The sequence below is a fragment of the Panthera onca genome, chromosome A1, assembly GCF_046562875.1.
Source record: "Panthera onca isolate mPanOnc1 chromosome A1, mPanOnc1 haplotype 2, whole genome shotgun sequence".
NCBI lineage: Eukaryota > Metazoa > Chordata > Mammalia > Carnivora > Felidae > Panthera > Panthera onca.
In genome coordinates this window covers 65898467-65915344 of record NC_138339.1, presented here as the reverse complement: position 1 = coordinate 65915344, position 16878 = coordinate 65898467, and the positions used below count along the sequence as shown (strand labels likewise).

Here is a 16878-nt window from a genome sequence, read left to right as displayed (position 1 = left end):
AAAACTATAGGATTGTAAAGTAGATTGGTCATTGCAAGGAGCCAAGCAGTGGGGAATTCACTGCAAAGGGGTACATAAGAACTTTTTGGGTGCTTAGAAATGCTTTATAACTTGATTTTGGTGATTACATGGTATAAATGATACCATGTATAAATTGTATACATTTGCCAAAACTCATCAAACTGTATACTGAGAATTGGTGAATTGTTTTATGTAAATTGTGCCTCAATAAAGCTTTAAGAAGAGGGGCGCCTGGGTGGCTCAGTCGGTTAAGCGGCCGACTTCAGCTCAGGTCATGATCTCGTGGTCCGTGAGTTCGAGCTCTGTGTCAGGCTCTGTGCTGACAGGTCAGAGCCTGGAGCCTGTTTCAGATTCTGTGTCTCCCTCTCTCTGACCCTCCCCCGTTCATGCTCTGTCTCTCTCTGTCTCAAAAATAAATAAACGTTAAAAAAAAATAAATAAAGCTTTAAGAAGAAACAAACTAGATCTGTATTACCACTGCGGTATTATACCCTAAGCTTAAGGGGAAATAGGTGTTTGTTTTTTTAAGTATGAAAATATAAAATGGAAATTAATGACTTTTTAACTTTTTAAATTACAGAGACACAGCTAAGTTCTTCCGAAACTTTTGACCTTGAAAAAGAAGTCTCTTCAGGTAGCAGAGAGATCCTGGATGAAGTAAGAATAATAATGGCAGATAAGGAGGTGAATATTCTGTATAATTTTTCTTAGTGTTTTCTTTCTCCGGCTAGTCCTCTCTCTGATGCAGCATTAACTTGGCTGGAAAGATTTAAGTGACAGAAAGTTGTAGTTTTGGGGATACTTATGTCAGAGGGAGATTCTTACACTTCAGTTCAGCACTGTTTTAAAATACGAGTAGTCACCATTTCTTGATTTCTTAATATGCTTTATTATTTTCTATTACAGATGGGGAAACAGAGGCTTAGAATGTTTAAGTCATTTGCTCATATTCAAAATGTTAATAATGGTAAAACTAGAATTTAAACACCGATTTATCTCCAAAGTCTGGGATATTTCTATTAAATTACTGATAAGTAACAGAAATGAACAATCTTAGAAAAAGTCACTGTATTTATATTATGATGTAACTTTCAGTCCTGATTTCTAGATGTGATCAGAAATGCAAAGTCAGGGGGCACCTGAGTGGCTCAGTCGGTTAAGTGTCTGACTTTTGATTTTGGCTCAGGTCATGACCTCATGGCTCGTGAGTTTGAGCCCTGCATCAGGGTTCTGCTCGCTCTCTCTCTCTCTCTCTCTCTCTCTCAAAATGAATAAATAAACTTTAAAAAGAAAAAAGAAATGCAAAATCAGGATAGCAGCATGAAAAAATAAGCAAATCTTTATTTGTTGTATTAAATTTCCTAACTTCACATATCTGGTATCAGCCGTAGAGATGAATGATACAAGTTCATCCTTCTTTTATTACTATTATTATTTTTTGAGAGAGAGAACTAGCACATAAATGGGGCAGGGGGCGGGGCAGAAGGAGAGAGAGAGAGAGAGAGAGAGGGAGAGAGAGAGAGACAGGGAGAGAGACTCTTAAGCAGGCTCTGCACTCAGTGTTAAGGTTGATGTGGGGGTCAGTCCCACAACCCTGGGATCATGACCTGAGCCAAAATCAAGAGTTGGACGCTCAACCAACTGAGCCACCCAGGTGCCCTACAAGTTCATACTTCTAATTAAGATTTTCAGTATATATTTTTCATATTGAGTCTGATGAAGTAATTTACCAAGAATTTAAAAAATTTTAGAATCTTTAAAATCTGTTGCTCTGTAAAGCACCCTGAGAATTAAACTAATTTTTCTATGGATAAATATTTCATTACATTTGTGTATGCTATCTTATCCTGAGCATTAAAAAAAAAAAAAAAGTTTCATTCTCTTACTCCTTTTTATAGTCTAGGTCTTTTGAAAACAGTTTTTACAATAGAAAGTAGATCCCTTCCCTGGTCTCTTCATTGCAGGTAACTGGGTAGAAATTCTGCTTTCATGAATCATGCACACTGTGTGGTTCCCTGCAACCTGATCTGTCACACCTGACAAAGATTCCCTGATGCTAGTGGTGGTAGGGAAGATGGTGACAATCTCTGCAACAGAGTGACCTAAGGACAGATCCTGCTAGAGAATGTCAAAATGGCTTCCCAGGGAGGGACCAGAACCTTGTAAATAGGGATGGAGAACAGAGTGATACTAACAGAGTCATTTTAACTACAGAAGAAGCCCTACAGTCCTTTTGTTTATCAAGGCTGATTTCTTATCCACCTGTGACTGCAAAGGAGACTATTCTTTGGGGCAAAGAGTGCAACCCCTATTTAGGATTTATAGTCTGCACCGCTACACATCAAATGGATAGAGGTGTATGTATGGCCTTTCTTATATCGGATGTCCTCTTTTCGGTGTTGCTATTTGCTGGTATCTATAGATGTCTATAAATAGCCTTAGAAATTTCTATTAAAAAATGTTAGAGATACTGTAGTTTTTACCCAATCACTTACTAGTTACAAGTTGCTTATTAGAAAGGTAGAATCTGAACATTTTATGAGCACAAAGATAGTATCAGAATGGGTGTAGTCCCTTACTCTTAGAATCTGTGTAGAGGTTCATTTGTCCTAAAATTTCTTGTTTATTGGAAGGTGGTATGGTGTAGTGCAAGGAGCTTTGAGCATTGGACTTAATTGTTTTATTCATTTCGTATATTTGACAAATACTATAGTTTGTGTACTGTGTGCCAGTCATTGTTTTAGACTCTTGAGATACAAAGATAACAACAACAAAAAAACAGTCGCTTCTCTCAAAGGGTCCTGGTGGTAAGGGAGGAAATAGACACATAGATAATTTTAATGTGGTCTGACAAATGTAATGATAGAGATGCCCAGGGCATTAGGGGAACATAGAAGAAGAATGCTTTTTTGAATTTCAGTTCTTCATATGTAAAATGGAGACAAAAAAGAACCTATTTTACTGGGTTGCTCTGAAGATTAAATTAGATAAAGAGTATAAAACACATAGTAAAGATTTGGCACAAGTAGAAGTATGTATGTGGAACCAGTTATTATTTTACTGCTTTGTAATATATTGTGGCTGTTCAGGGATACTAACTTACTAATGACAGAGAATTGCTCAAAAGTATTTATTTGGAATACCACGGCAGAACTGTAATCCTTGATTTGACTTCTTGCAGTGGTCAGGTTCCTTTGGAAATAGTATTTTCTGAATATCTTGCCTGAGAGAACCCCTTGGTTGGAGTTTCAGATAGTCTTTTCTCAGAAATGTTAATAGAAGTTATTCAGCATCAAACAGTTGGTGTAGTCAGTTGGTTTTTAAGTAAACTGTGTTGAGTCCTATGGAAAGAGGGGAAAGATCTAACTAAACAGCTTTCTGTTTAGATAAACTGGATGGGGGAGTGGGAGGGAGTTGGTGACTTGTAGGACGTACTTTTATTTTCACTTGGCTCATTTCTTGAAGTGAGATTTCTTTTGAGGCCAGAAGGTAAGGGCTAACCTTTAAGTGATCAACCTTCAGTGTCCAAGTACCTTGTTTGAGAAATGACTGGGTAGTATTTTAAAAGGAGTAGAGGCAGCTCTTCAGAGACTGAATCCCTGACTACACAGCCCTAATAAAACCTGCCTCGCTTATATGTTTTCCTCTTGAGATTCCTCCATTGTAGTTAATATTTAAATAGAACTTTTAAATGGTGCTGCAAAAAATCTTCCTTTATATAAAAATGTTCAGAAACCTTCTGGGTTGCCTATGAATGTGATTGGAAATGGTATTGTATTCACAATAAGACAATAATAGACTACTCCCTCTTGAATACATTAATAGTTGAAGGTACATTCTGTGCATTTTACAGAGCTGGTGATGAATACAAAGGAGTGTTAGTGCTGGGTGTGAGCACCAGTGACATTCATGTCATATAACATTTCTGTGCTTAGTGAACTTTAGAATGCCAAGTAACTACTCAATTGCCATTAACTTTCAGTAACTCAAAACTACTTGCAAGTTTTAGAGTATATTGATTTTTCTCCCTTCTGTTCAAATGGCTTTGCATGCATAAGACAACTTTTAAGTGTAAGATTTATGAACAGAGGAACCTGGATTTCTGAGAAGCTAAGTGACTAAGCTTGGAATAAATGACATCCAGAACTTCCAGACACAGTTGGTTCTCCCCACCTTTTAGAGAAGAATAATAGAACCAGATAATCTCCCAATAGTTGGGAGGGTCAGCTTCCAGAAACAAAGTAGAGGGGATGCTTTTTTGCTTTTGCCAAAATATGGTATAATGGAAATACTAAAGTTTTGATGCCACACAAGCCCGGGTTCAAGTCTAGATTGGCCACTTCCTAACTTTGTGATCAGCAAGCAGGTTACTTTATCTTTCAAACAAATCTCAATTTCCTCTTCTGTAATCCTGGAGCTAGTGATACCTCTGCCAGTTGGGTTGTGAGAGACAGGTATGGAAAATCCTTGCCCAGGCCTAGTATAGAATATGAACTCAACCACTGTTAGTTCTTTTTCTTGTTTCTTTTTTCACCCTTTCACAGTATGTCTTTTCAAGTAAAAAGGCAGGTGTGTTGAAAAACAACATTTTCTGGCAATTGTAGAAACTGTTTGACTTGGTATTTAGATGGCCTGTTTCCCTCTGTTGGATCTCATTCACAGGCAGTAGATTTTAGGGGTGGCCTAAATCAAAACAGAACAAAACAAAAAACAAAACAAAACAAAACAAAACGAAACCCAGTTGCCTCGGAGCTCAAATTATCTACCTGTTGCAGTTTTGGTCCTTGTACCAGAAGAGGGTTTATTTTTTTTCCCATAGTAAGGCATAATAACAGCCCAGGTGTTCCTTGCTCTTAAGTGGAAGCAGTGGCTGGCTATGCAGGACAGTTTCACATTGATTGGTTAGGACATGCTGTCCTTTGAAGCAAGTGTTAGGCAGTAGTGCTGCAGTGCTCACGCATACTGTTGAATTAATCGCTGCAGAGTTCTTGGATCTGACCTGTAAAGGTAAAATAAAACTGCCTCTCAGAGACACTGGCAACTGTAGGAAAAATGGTGATTATAAAACATTGAGAGGAATAAGAGAAAGAAGGTATAAGAATGGCTTTGACAGAATTGTTTTAATGACTTTTATTTGACCATTCTTAAATATTTGGGTCTTAGTTCTATTTCCTCTTTTGATCCAGAAGTTACAGATAAAACAGAAGAGGTGGTATATCTTACTGGTCTAAGGTGAGGCCTAGCTCTTAAATTTTAGTTATGCTCCTTTAGAACTCTCCTTTCCTAACTGCTTATGTCTGAAGTCACTTGCAATGCTCACAGTTCTTTATGACATTGAAAAAGTTTCTTTGAGATGCTGTTGATAAGCATACTGACTTAAGAGCATGAGAGAGAGAATGCCCTCAGATTTTGGAGCCAAATAGTCCTTGATTTGAATTTCAGCTCTGCCTCTTATTTGTTCTCTAACTTTGGGCAAGTTGCTTTACTGTTTTGGACAGTGCTTTCTTCATGTGTAAGAAAGATGATGTTAATACCTTTGTAAGATTGCTATGAGGCTTGAGTATTACATGCAGAGTGCTTAGCATATAGTATGCGGGCACTGAATAAGTATTAACTATATTAGTGTATCTCCCAATCTTCAGACCTGAATTTGGCAAACTGATTGGTATTTTCTTAGAAAGTAAATGAAATATGGGATGGACTCCCTTGCAGTTCTGTGAAGGAAAAGATATTTTAGAAAGTAAAGTTTTTATAGTTGCCATTTGTTATTTTCTTCAGGTTGATAACAGGGAAAATGCTGAGAAGGAAATAGCTATTTCTACTGTCTCATCCAGTACCCAGGTGTCCTGCCCACTATGTGACCAAGACTTTCCACCCACAAAGATTGAGCGACATGCCATGTACTGCAATGGAATAGGGCAAAGTACAGGTAAGACTTACCAGGATTTATCAAACTTTTCTTTGCATGATAGTTTTGTAATCCTCTATAATACAGTACAGGAAAAACAGACTACTCTTCCTCAAAGTCAAAGTTGTTGGATTTGTCTTTTTCTCTTTCCCATATCTGTTCTTTATTTCTTTGGCAGGTATGCTCTTTTGTTGCACATACTTAGGAGAAAGGGAGGGGAAAAATCTTTCATCTTGGTATAGGTGGGCCAAAAATCAGTGTGATGCCATGGACCTTCCATTTCATCTTTTATATTCAAATATTGAGATTCCATGGAGCTTGAGGAATTAAGTTCTAGGGTTGCCTGTTTTTTTCAAAATTGAAGTGTAATTTACACAATGTTATAAGAGTTGCCTGTTGTTTTTTTTTTTATTCAAAATAAATCCCTTGTGGGGTTTATTTATGTGTGTAGAAATTCTAACTAAAAACAGAAGCCAAAAAGTATCCCTCATTTCTGTTCATGTGCTATATGTCTCTGCTGTATCACCCTGGAACCATTGGTTACCTCTTGAAGACTACATCAAAAACCTTAGTTTTGGTGCAGTGTGAGATACTGACCAAGAGAATCTGCTTGTTGATCACAGTCCATTACCATCCCCAATCCTGCCTTTCTGTCTAAGCGTGTTGCACTTCTTAGTCCCACTTGATTCCCATAACTTGGAAGTATTTAGTCTGAAATTGTATAATTGTGAAGTATTTTATAAGGTAGGAATTCCAGGAAGGAAAGGCACATGTTATTTAATTTTTCCGATATAACACACTTTTTATTTATTATGTAAGGAAGTACCTAAACTTATAAACTTATAATTAAATAAGTTTGTAGATTTTTCTGATTATAAAGTAGTACATGTTCATTGTAATAATAATTGTTTATATTTATTTGTTAAAACTTTTTTTTAAATGTTTATTCATTTTTGAGAGACAGAGAGAGACAGAGTGTGAACAGGGGAGGGGCAGAGAGAGAGGGAGATACGGAATCCAAAGCAGGCTCCAGGCCCTGAGCTGTCAGTACAGAGCCTGAGGTGGGGCTCGAACTCATGAATAACAAGATCATGACCTGAGCTGAAGTTGGAAGCTTAACCAACTGAGCCACCCAGGTGCCCCATATTTATTAAATACTTAAAATGAGTCACATACTACTTACATAAATGGGACCATGCTATAGCATATATATTATTCTATAACTTGCCTTTTTTTATTTAGCAGTAAATTTAGATCTTTCCATGTACAGATATGCTTTTTATATAGTGGACATCTCACCATCTGTAAAATTTTCTGTTTTGCTTTTTCTACTTACTAGCATAAAATTTCCCCCATGTCACCAAAGTTACATGTGTATATATATGTATATATGTGTGTATATATATATATATATATATTTTTTTTTTATTTAATTAATTTATTTGTTTACTTATTTACATCCAAGTTAGTTAGCATATAGTGCAATAATGATTTTAGGAGTAGATTCCAGTGATTCATCCCCTATGTATAACACCCAGTGCTCATCCCAACAAGTGTAATCCTTAATGCCCCTTACCCATTTAGCTCATCCCCCCACCCACAACCACTTCAACAACCCTCAGTTTGTTCTCTGTATTTAAGAGTCTCTTATGTTTTGTCCCCCTCCTTGTTTTTATATCATTTTTGCTTCCCTTCCCTTATGTTCATCTCTTTTGTGTCTTAAATTCCACATATGAGTGAAATCATATGATATTTGTCTTCCTCTAATTTTGCTTAGCATAATATCCTCTAGTTCCATCCACATAATTGCAAATGGCAAGATGTCATTCCTTTTGATTGCCAAATAATACTCCAGTGTGTGTGTGTGTGTGTGTGTGTGTGTGTGTGTGTGTGTGTATACACACACACACCCCTCATCTTTATCCATTCATGTGTTGATGGACATTTGAACTTTTTCCACACTTTGGCTACTGTCGATAGTGCCGCTATAAACATCGAGGTGCATGTGTCCCTTCAAAACAACACGGCTGTATCCCTTGGATAAATACCTAGTACAGTTGCTGGGTCGTAGAGTAGTTCTATTTTTAACTTTTTGAGGAACCTCCATACTGTTTTCCAGAGTGGCTGCACCAGTTTGCATTCCCACCAGCAGTGCAAAAGGGATCTCCTTTCTCCGCACCCTCACCAACATCTCTTGTTGCTTGAGTTGTTAATTTTAGCCATTCTGACTGGTGTGAGGTGGTATGTCATTATGGTTTTGATTTGTATTTCCCTGATGATGAGTGATGTTAAGCATCATTTCATGTGTTGGTTGGCCATCTGGATGTCTTCTTTGGAAAAGTGTCTATTCATGTCTTTTGCCCATTTCTTCACTGGATTATTTGTTTTTTGGGTGTTGAGTATGCTAAATTCTTTATAGATTTTGGATACTAACCCTTTATCTGATATGTCATTTGCAAATATCTTCTCCCATTCTGTCGGTTGCCTTTTAGTTTTGCTGATTGTTTCCTTCGCTGTGCAGAAACTTTTTATTTTGATGAGGTCCCAATAGTTTATTTTTGTTGTGGTTTCCCTTGCCTCCGGAGACATGTTGAGTAAGAAGTTGCTGCAGCCAAGGTCAAAGAGGTTTTTGCCTGCTTTTTCCTCAAGGATTATGATGGCTTCCTGTCTTACATTTAGATCTTTCATCCATTTTGAGTTTATTTTTGTATATGGTATAAGAAAGTGGTCCAGGTTCATTTATCTACATTTTGCTGTCCAGTTTTCCCAACACCCATTTGCTGAAGGGACTGTCTTTATTCCACTGGATATTCTTTCCTGCTTTGTCAAAGATTAGTTGGCCATACATTTGTGGGTCCATTTTTGGGTTCTGTCTTCTGTTCTATTGATCTATGTGTCTGTTTTTGTGCCAGTATCATACTGTCTTGATGATTATAGCTTTGTTATACATCTTGAAGTCCAGGATGGTGATACCTCCAGCTCTGGTTTTCTTTTTCAACATTACTTTGGCTATCCAGGGTCTTTTTTGGTTCCATACACATTTTAGGATTGTTTGTTCTAGCTCTGTGAAGAATGCTGGTGCTATTTTGATAGAGATTGCATTGGGCAGTATTGACATTTTAACAATATTTGTTCTTCCAATCCATGAGCATGGAATATTTTTCCATTTTTTTGTGTCTTCTTCAATTTCTTTCATAACCTTTCTATAGTTTTCAGTGTATAGATTTTTCACCTCTTTGGTTAGGTTTATTCCTAGGTATTTTATGGTTTTGGTGCAATTGTAAATGGGATTGGTTCTTTGATTTCTCTTTCTGTTACTTTATTAGTGTTGTATAGAAATGCAACCAATCTCTGTGCATTGATTTTATATCCTGTGACTGCTGAATTCATGGATCAGTTCTAGCAGTTTTTTGGTAGAATCTTTTGGGTTTTCCATATAGAGTATCATGTCGTCTGCGAAGAGTGACAGTTTGGCTTCCTCCTTGCCAATTTGGATGCCTTTTACTCTTTTATGTTGTCTGATTACTGAGGCTAGGACTTCCAATGCTATGTTGAATAACAGTGGTGAGAGTGGACATCCCTGTTGTGTTCCTGACCTTAGGGAGAAAGCTCTCAGTTTTCCCCCGTTGAGGATGATATTAGCGGTGGGTCTTTCATATATGGCTTTTATGATTGAGATATGATCTTTCTGTCCCTAGAAGGTTTTTATCAAGAAAGGATGCTGTGTTTTGTCAGATGCTTTCTCTGCATCTGTTGATAGGATCATGTGGTTCTTGTCCTTTCTTTTATTGATGTGATGTATCCCATTGATTGTTTTGTGCATATTGAACCAGCCCTATATCCCAGGTATAAATCCCACTTGGTCATGGTGAATAATTCTTTTAGTGTATTGTTGGAACCCATTGGCTAGTGTACTTTGTTGAGGATTTTTGTATCCATGTTTGTCAGGGAAACTGGTCTGTAGTTCTCTTTTTTAGTAAGGTCTTTGGGTTTTGGAATCAAGATAATGCTGGCCTTATAGAATGAGTTTGGAAGTTTTCCTTCCATTTCTATTTTTTGGAACAGCTTCAAAAGAATAGGTGTTAACTCTCTTTAAAAGTGTGGTAGATAGAGTATATCTGTTAAGTCCATCCAGTCCAGTGTATCCTGCAAAGCCTTTGTTTCCTTGTTGATTTTCTGTTTAGATGATCTGTCCATTGTTGTAAGTGGGGTCTTGAAGTCCCATATTATTTATGGTATTATTATCAATGAGTTTTTCTGTATGTTTGTGATTAATTTATATATTTGGGTGCTCTCACATTTGGGGCATAAATGTTTAGAATTGTTAGATCTTGTTGGATAAACCCCTTAATTATGATATAATGCCCTTCTTCATCTCTTGTTACTGTCTTTATTTTAAAATCTAGATTGTCTGATATAAGTATGGCTGCTCCAGCTTTCTTTTGCAACCATTAGCATGATAGATGGTTCTCCATCCCCTTACTTTCAATCTGAAGGTGTCTTTAGGTGTAAAATGGGTCTCTTGTCAATAGCATATAGATGGATCTTGTTTTCTTATCCATTCTGTTACCCTATGTCTTTTGATTGGAACATTTAGTCAGTTGACATTTAGAGTGAGTACTTAAAGATATGAATTTATTACCATTGTGTTGCCTGTAGAGTTGGAGTTTCTGGTGGTGTTCTCTGGTCCTTTCTAGTCTTTGTTGCTTGTGGTATTTTTTGTTTTGTTTCATCTTTTCTCCCCTCAGAGAGTCCCCCTTAAAATTTCTGGCAGGGCTGGTTTAGTGGTCATGAACTTCTTAGTTTTTGTTTGTCTGGGAAACTTTTTATCTCTCCCTCTGTTTTGAATGACAGCCTTGCTGGATGAAGAATTCTTGGCTGCATATTTTTCTGATTCAGCACATTGAATATATCCTGCCACTCCTTTCTGGGCTGCCAAGTTTCTGTGGATAGGTCTGCTGTAAACCTGATCTGTCTTCCTTTGTAGGTTAAGGACTTCTTTTCCCTTGCTACTCTTATGATTCTTTCCTTGCCTGAGTATTTTGTGAATTTGACTGTGATAGGCCTTGTTGATGGTCGGTTTTTGTTGAATCGAATGGGAGTTCTCTGTGCTTCCTGGATTTTGATGTCTGTGTCTTTCCCCTGGATTTTGAGGTCTGTTTCTTTCCTAAAGAAAACTTTAGGAAAGTTTTCTGCTATGATTTGCTCACAAAAACCTTCTACCCCTTTTTCTCTCTCTTCATCTTCTGGGATCCCTATGATTCTGATGTTATTCTTTTTTAATGAGTCACTGAATTCTCTAATTCTTATATTGTACCCTTTTGCCTTACTCTCCCTCTTTTTTTCTGCTTCATTATTCTCCATAAGTTTGTCCTCTGTATTGCTGATTCGCTGCTCTGCTTCATCCATACTTGCCACCGTGGCAGCTATTTGAGATTGCATCTCAGTTATAGCATTTTTAATTTCATCCTAACTAGATTTTACTTCTTTTATCTCTGCAGAAAGGGATTCTATGCTTTTTTCAACCCCAGCTAGTATTATTATCGTGATTCTAAATTCTGGTTCAGACATCTTGGTTGTACCTGTGTTGATTAAGTTCCTGACTGTCATTTCTTCCTGTTCTTTCTTTTGGGGTGAATTCCTTTGTTTCATCATTTTGGAGGAAGAAAATTAATAAAATAAAAAATAATAAAATAAAAATTAAAAATAACACAAAAAATCTAATAAAAGGATGCCAGACTCTAGGTGTGTTTTGGTCTGGTTGTTGAAAGAAAAAATGTATAAATTTTTAAATTTTTTTTTTTTTTCAACGTTTTTTATTTATTTTTGGGACAGAGAGAGACAGAGCATGAACGGGGGAGGGGCAGAGAGAGAGGGAGACACAGAATCGGAAACAGGCTTCAGGCTCCGAGCCATCAGTCCAGAGCCTGACGCGGGGCTCGAACTCACGGACCGCGAGATCGTGACCTGGCTGAAGTCGGACGCTTAACCGACTGCGCCACCCAGGCGCCCCCGAAAAAATGTATAAATTTTTAATGCTTATTTATCTTTGAGAGAGAGCGAGCACATGTGAGTGGGGAGGGACAGAGAGAAGGGGACAGAGAATCTGAAGTAGGCTCTGTGCTGACAGCAGAGATCCCAAAGAGGGGCTCAAACTCGCAGACCATGAAATCATAACCTGAGCTGAAGTCGGATGCTTAACTGACTGAACCACCCAGGTGGCTGTAAAAATATTTTTAATGCTAAATATTCCGTGATCTGAATTGCCTCCATTTACTTAACTGTTATGCATTTAGCATGATTCAGGTCACCATGTTGTTGAGCCTATTATGCATGAAGTTGTTGCTGTATTTTGGGGTTATTTCCCAAGGATGTATATCACTAGCTCGGGTGATAGTAAAAAAAGATGGGCTCTAGAGTCTAGTTATTTTGAGATTGAATCCCATCTTTGTTACTTAGCAGTGTGTGATTCTGTGCTGATTTCCTACCTTCCTTTTATGCAGCTTTCAAATTAACAGTAATGACCTTGTTTATTTTTTTAAAGGTTAAATGAGATATCTTAAGGAAAGTGCATAGTACAATTCCTAGCACATTGAGTAAGAACTTAAAAACAATTTTTTTTTAATGTTTGTTTATTTTTGAGAGAGAGCACAAGTAGAGGAATGGCAGAGAGAGAGAGAGGGAGACACAGAATCTGAAGCAGGCTTCAGGCTCCAAGGTGCCAGCACAGAGCCCGACACAGGGTCTGAACCCAAAAACTGCGAGATTGTGACCTGAGCCAAAGTCAGATGCTTAGCCAATTGAGCCAACCAGGCACCCCAGTACTTAAGAACTTTTAGTTGGCTGTTACTATTCTTGGTAGAATTACTGGGTTTGAGATTTTGTCATCATTTTTAAGCATCATTATAATAGCATGGTCATCTTTTAAATGTAGTGAAAGTTGAAGACCTACATTTGATCATCATCACCTTTTAGTAGAACACTGAAGGACTAGGGCTTTAGATGCAATTTTAATTTGACAGAGCTCTTCAGTCTGATTTTTTTAGCAGAGAGTTCCAGTGACTGAAAGAACTCTGGGGTTGGACATCTGGTGACCGGAGAAGGAAGAAACGATCTTGCACATCTCACCAAACATGCTTATCCAGCTGGTATTAATTATCTGAGTCAACAACGTACACAGCATTGAGGTCCAGAGATAAATGAGTTTGAGAGGCTGATTGTACCTTGAGCTGTAGAAAAAATAACTTTATGGTCCGTGCTGTTAGGTAAAGGGTAGCATAAAGTAGCTCTTGCTGACACCTCCCAGACTGAACTCTGATAGTCTGTGCTTAAACAGCAGGCTTTGGTATTCATTACTGTCCAAAGACATCTTTCAGCTATATGATACTTGCTTTTTAGCTTGTTCTTCCTTACTAGAGTGTAGTGGGGCAATTCACAATTCATCTTACTGTTGAAATGAATTCAGCATTGTTTTTAAGTTTTCTGAACCACAACTTATACCACCAGAACCAGGTTGTTGTCACTGAACTTGTTGAGAAGCTGACACCATCAGGTGGGCAAAGGAGACTGAGACTTGCATTGTTGTTCATTCAGGGAAATCCTTTCAGGTTCTCTTTAGTCCACTGGGACAAGTGTCAGTGACCCTGTCGAATGCTGCTCAGTGGGATTTACACTCTGGTCTTGAGCACTCTTTCAGATGTAGATACATGTATGTTTTCTGATAAATTGGAAGTATGTATGTTATTGGCACTGTATGTCTTTTAGCCCTGATCCAACTGTCTCAGATATCCATTTAAAGATGTCTGCTATATCCTGAATAACAGTAACACTTTCTTTTTCAAGGGAAATTTGTTTTAAAAATTAGAGGAGTATAATAAAGAGAAATGTAGAATACTGTAAATATCAACACCAGCTTGTGTATCTACAGTGAGAAATTTGATTCCTTTCTATCCCCTATTTCCTTAACTTCATTTCATTGAAATATTTATGGAACTTGGTTGTTTTTTTTATTTAAAAAGTTTTTTTTAATGTTTATTTTTGACAGGGAGAGAGAGAGACAGACAGAGCATTAATGGGGGAGGGGCAGAAAGAGGGGGAGACACAGAATCCAAAACAGGCTCCAGGCTCTGAGCTGTCAGCACAGAGCCTGACCCGGGGCTTGAACTCACAGACTGAGAGATCATGACCTGAACTGAAGTCGGACGCTCAACTGACTGAGCCATCCCGGCACCCCGGAACTTTTTTTTTTTTTTTTAATGGTGCTAGAACTTAACGTGAGTTACTAAAGAAGTTTGAAACATTTATGCCATTAAGGAGCTTGCAGTGTCATTGGGGAGATAAATATTAACCTAAGAAATTAATTACAAGATGACATAAAGTGAATGATGATGTACCTGTATGAGTGATTTTTTTTTTAAGTTTATTTTTGAGAGAGAGAGAGAGAGAGAGAGAGAGAGCGTGCGCGCAAGTAGGAGAGGGGCAGAGAGAGAGGTGGACAGAGGATATGTAGCAGGCTCTGAGCTAACAGCAGTGAGCCCGTTGCAGGGCTTGAACTCATGAACTGTGAGATCATGACTTGAGCTGAAGTCGGACACTTAATTGAATGAGCCACCCAGGCACCCCTACATGAGTGATTCTGACTGTAAGTGCAATAGGAATATGGAGAGCTGCAGTGAATAGGGATGAAATCTCAGAAAGAGGGTTGGTTTAACCTGGGCTAGGAAGGCTAATAGGTTTGGATAAACCCATGGGAAAGTAGGGGACCCTTTATCTTCCTATAGGTTAGATAAGAGAAGGAAGCAGGAGAAAGAGGGATGCCTGGGTGGCTCAGTCAGTTAAGCGTCCGACTTCTGCTCAGGTCATGATCTTGTAGTTCATGAGTTTGAGCCCCATATCAGGCTCTGCACTGACAGTGCAGAGCCTGCTTCTGAGCCTGCTTCAGATCCTCTGTCTCCCTCTGTCTCTTTCTTAAAAATAAACAAACATTAAAAAAAAAAAAAAAGGAAGCAAGGGAAACAGCCACTAGACAACAGCTTCCACTTAGTCTTCCTAGTAGTGTTAACTTGCTAACCTAAATTACTCTCTCTGACCCTATAAGAGAATTTGCAGCAGGGAGTCCCTACTGGAACTATTCCACTCTTGATTTATTCCTGTGTCTTAAGAACAGAGTTTGGGGATATAGGTGGGATGGAAAAGTAATTAGGGGAATTATGCAAAGCACCTGCTACTGTGCCATGTGCCTGGCATATCATACGTCCTCAATAACTTTGCTGTCTGTTTGCCTTTTTTTTTTTTTTTTTTTTTTTTCACCATCTTGCCTGCCCCTGTTTTCCTTGCCAGAGATAGTAGTGATTGTTTTGGTTCCTCTCAACATTTTATGACTGGAGACAGAGGCCAGGCCCTCAGCCCAGTTTTTGGTAAAAGGGAGCCCCTCTCCTGCCATGGAAGGGAAAGAGTTACTCTTGAAAACACATAATCCAGGCTGGGAGACCATTCGCCCAATGCCTAAGGGGATGGAATAATAGAGAGGACTTATCTCCCAGAGTTAAGTATTCAGCTCTCCCCTTCTTCCTGTTTTCCCCTAAATCTGATCCCAGACATGCTTGGTTTGGCTGTGTAAAAAAAAATAGTAATTAGAGTCATTTACATGAAGTGTCTACCATTTATGCCTAGTTACCGTGCAGCACAATAACAATTATGCATATCATTAAATATGTGTCTGATTAACTTTGCTGTAAGTTTTATTTGATTATAATACTACACTCTGAGTAAGTTGGCTCAGTCTGCTCAGTTTGTTGCTCAATGACATGGCTACTACAGGTTTGGAAAAACTAGAGGGAGTGTTCTTTAAAGGCATTGTTTGAGGGGAGAAGATTTGTTAAATTAATCTAGACTAACAAAGATAGGTTGCTTTTGTATTTGCTTTCTGGAAAATGTGTTTGAGACCATTTTTATTAAAACATTTAGGAAGAATAAAGCTCTCCATTTACTTAGTAAATGTTTACTAAGCGACTGCTATATACCAGATACAGTGAACAGAATATACAAAGTCCCTGTTCTCATGGAGCTTATATTTTAGCAGTGGGATACTGACAGTAAATAAGTAAACATCCAGTATGTTAAGTGGTGATAAGTATTTTGGAGAAAAAGAGGAAGCAGAGGAAGAGGATGGAGAATACTGAGGTCAAGGGGTAGCAATTTAGAATAGGTGGTAGGGAAGGTCCCATCAAGGAGGTGACATCTGAGCAGAGACCTAAAGGAAATGAGGGATTTCAAGGTGGAGAGGAGAGTGTGTTACAGTCAGAAGGAACAGTAAGTATGAAGACTTTTGGTTGTGAACAGGCTTGGTGTGTATGAGAGAATGACAAGCCAGTGTGGCTGGAGTGGAGTTAGTGAGGGAAAGATAAACAGTGAAATTAGAGAGGTAATTGGGGAGGGGACAAGTGGACAGATCACATAGGGTTCTTAGGCCATAGTAAGAACTTTGGCTTTTAATTGGAGCAAAGGAGGAGCCTTTGGAGGGATTTGAGCAAAAAAAAAATGAATTAATATTTGAGTAAAGGATCACTTGGTTGCTGTATGTATGGATTGTTGAGGTGGGGGACAAGAGTGGAAGCTGGGAGGATAGCCAAAATTTTATTTTTGGCAATATGATAGAGTGGGAGAAACATGGGCTTTGGAACTAGGCAGATCTGAATTTAAATGTCCACTGTTAATACTTGTCAGCTGGATAATATTTGACAAATGACCTTACCCTTTTGAGGATCAGATGTCTTGTTTATAAAATTAGTCTGACATCATTAGGATTGTCCTGAGAATCAGAGACACTTTACAAAGTACCTAGCACTGTGTTTAGCATGTAATAAGTGTTCAGTAAATAGTAGCTGCTGTTATTGAATATTACTCCTGTCTGTGTAGTCTCTCTGAAGTCTGTTTCTGTGTGCCAATAC

General features: G+C 38.2%; 1 protein-coding gene across 4 annotated transcripts in view; it reads left to right on the top strand.

Annotated features, from left to right (window-relative positions):
- Window positions 1-16878, top strand: part of UIMC1 (ubiquitin interaction motif containing 1) — a 117717-nt gene that overhangs the window by 69894 nt on the left and 30945 nt on the right. For all 4 annotated transcript variants that reach the window (XM_078447143.1, XM_078447156.1, XM_078447153.2 and 1 more), the window contains 2 exons: window positions 602-705; window positions 5800-5950. In XM_078447143.1, the coding sequence (XP_078303269.1) occupies window positions 602-705; window positions 5800-5950 (255 nt within the window). The remainder of the gene's footprint in view (window positions 1-601; window positions 706-5799; window positions 5951-16878) is intronic.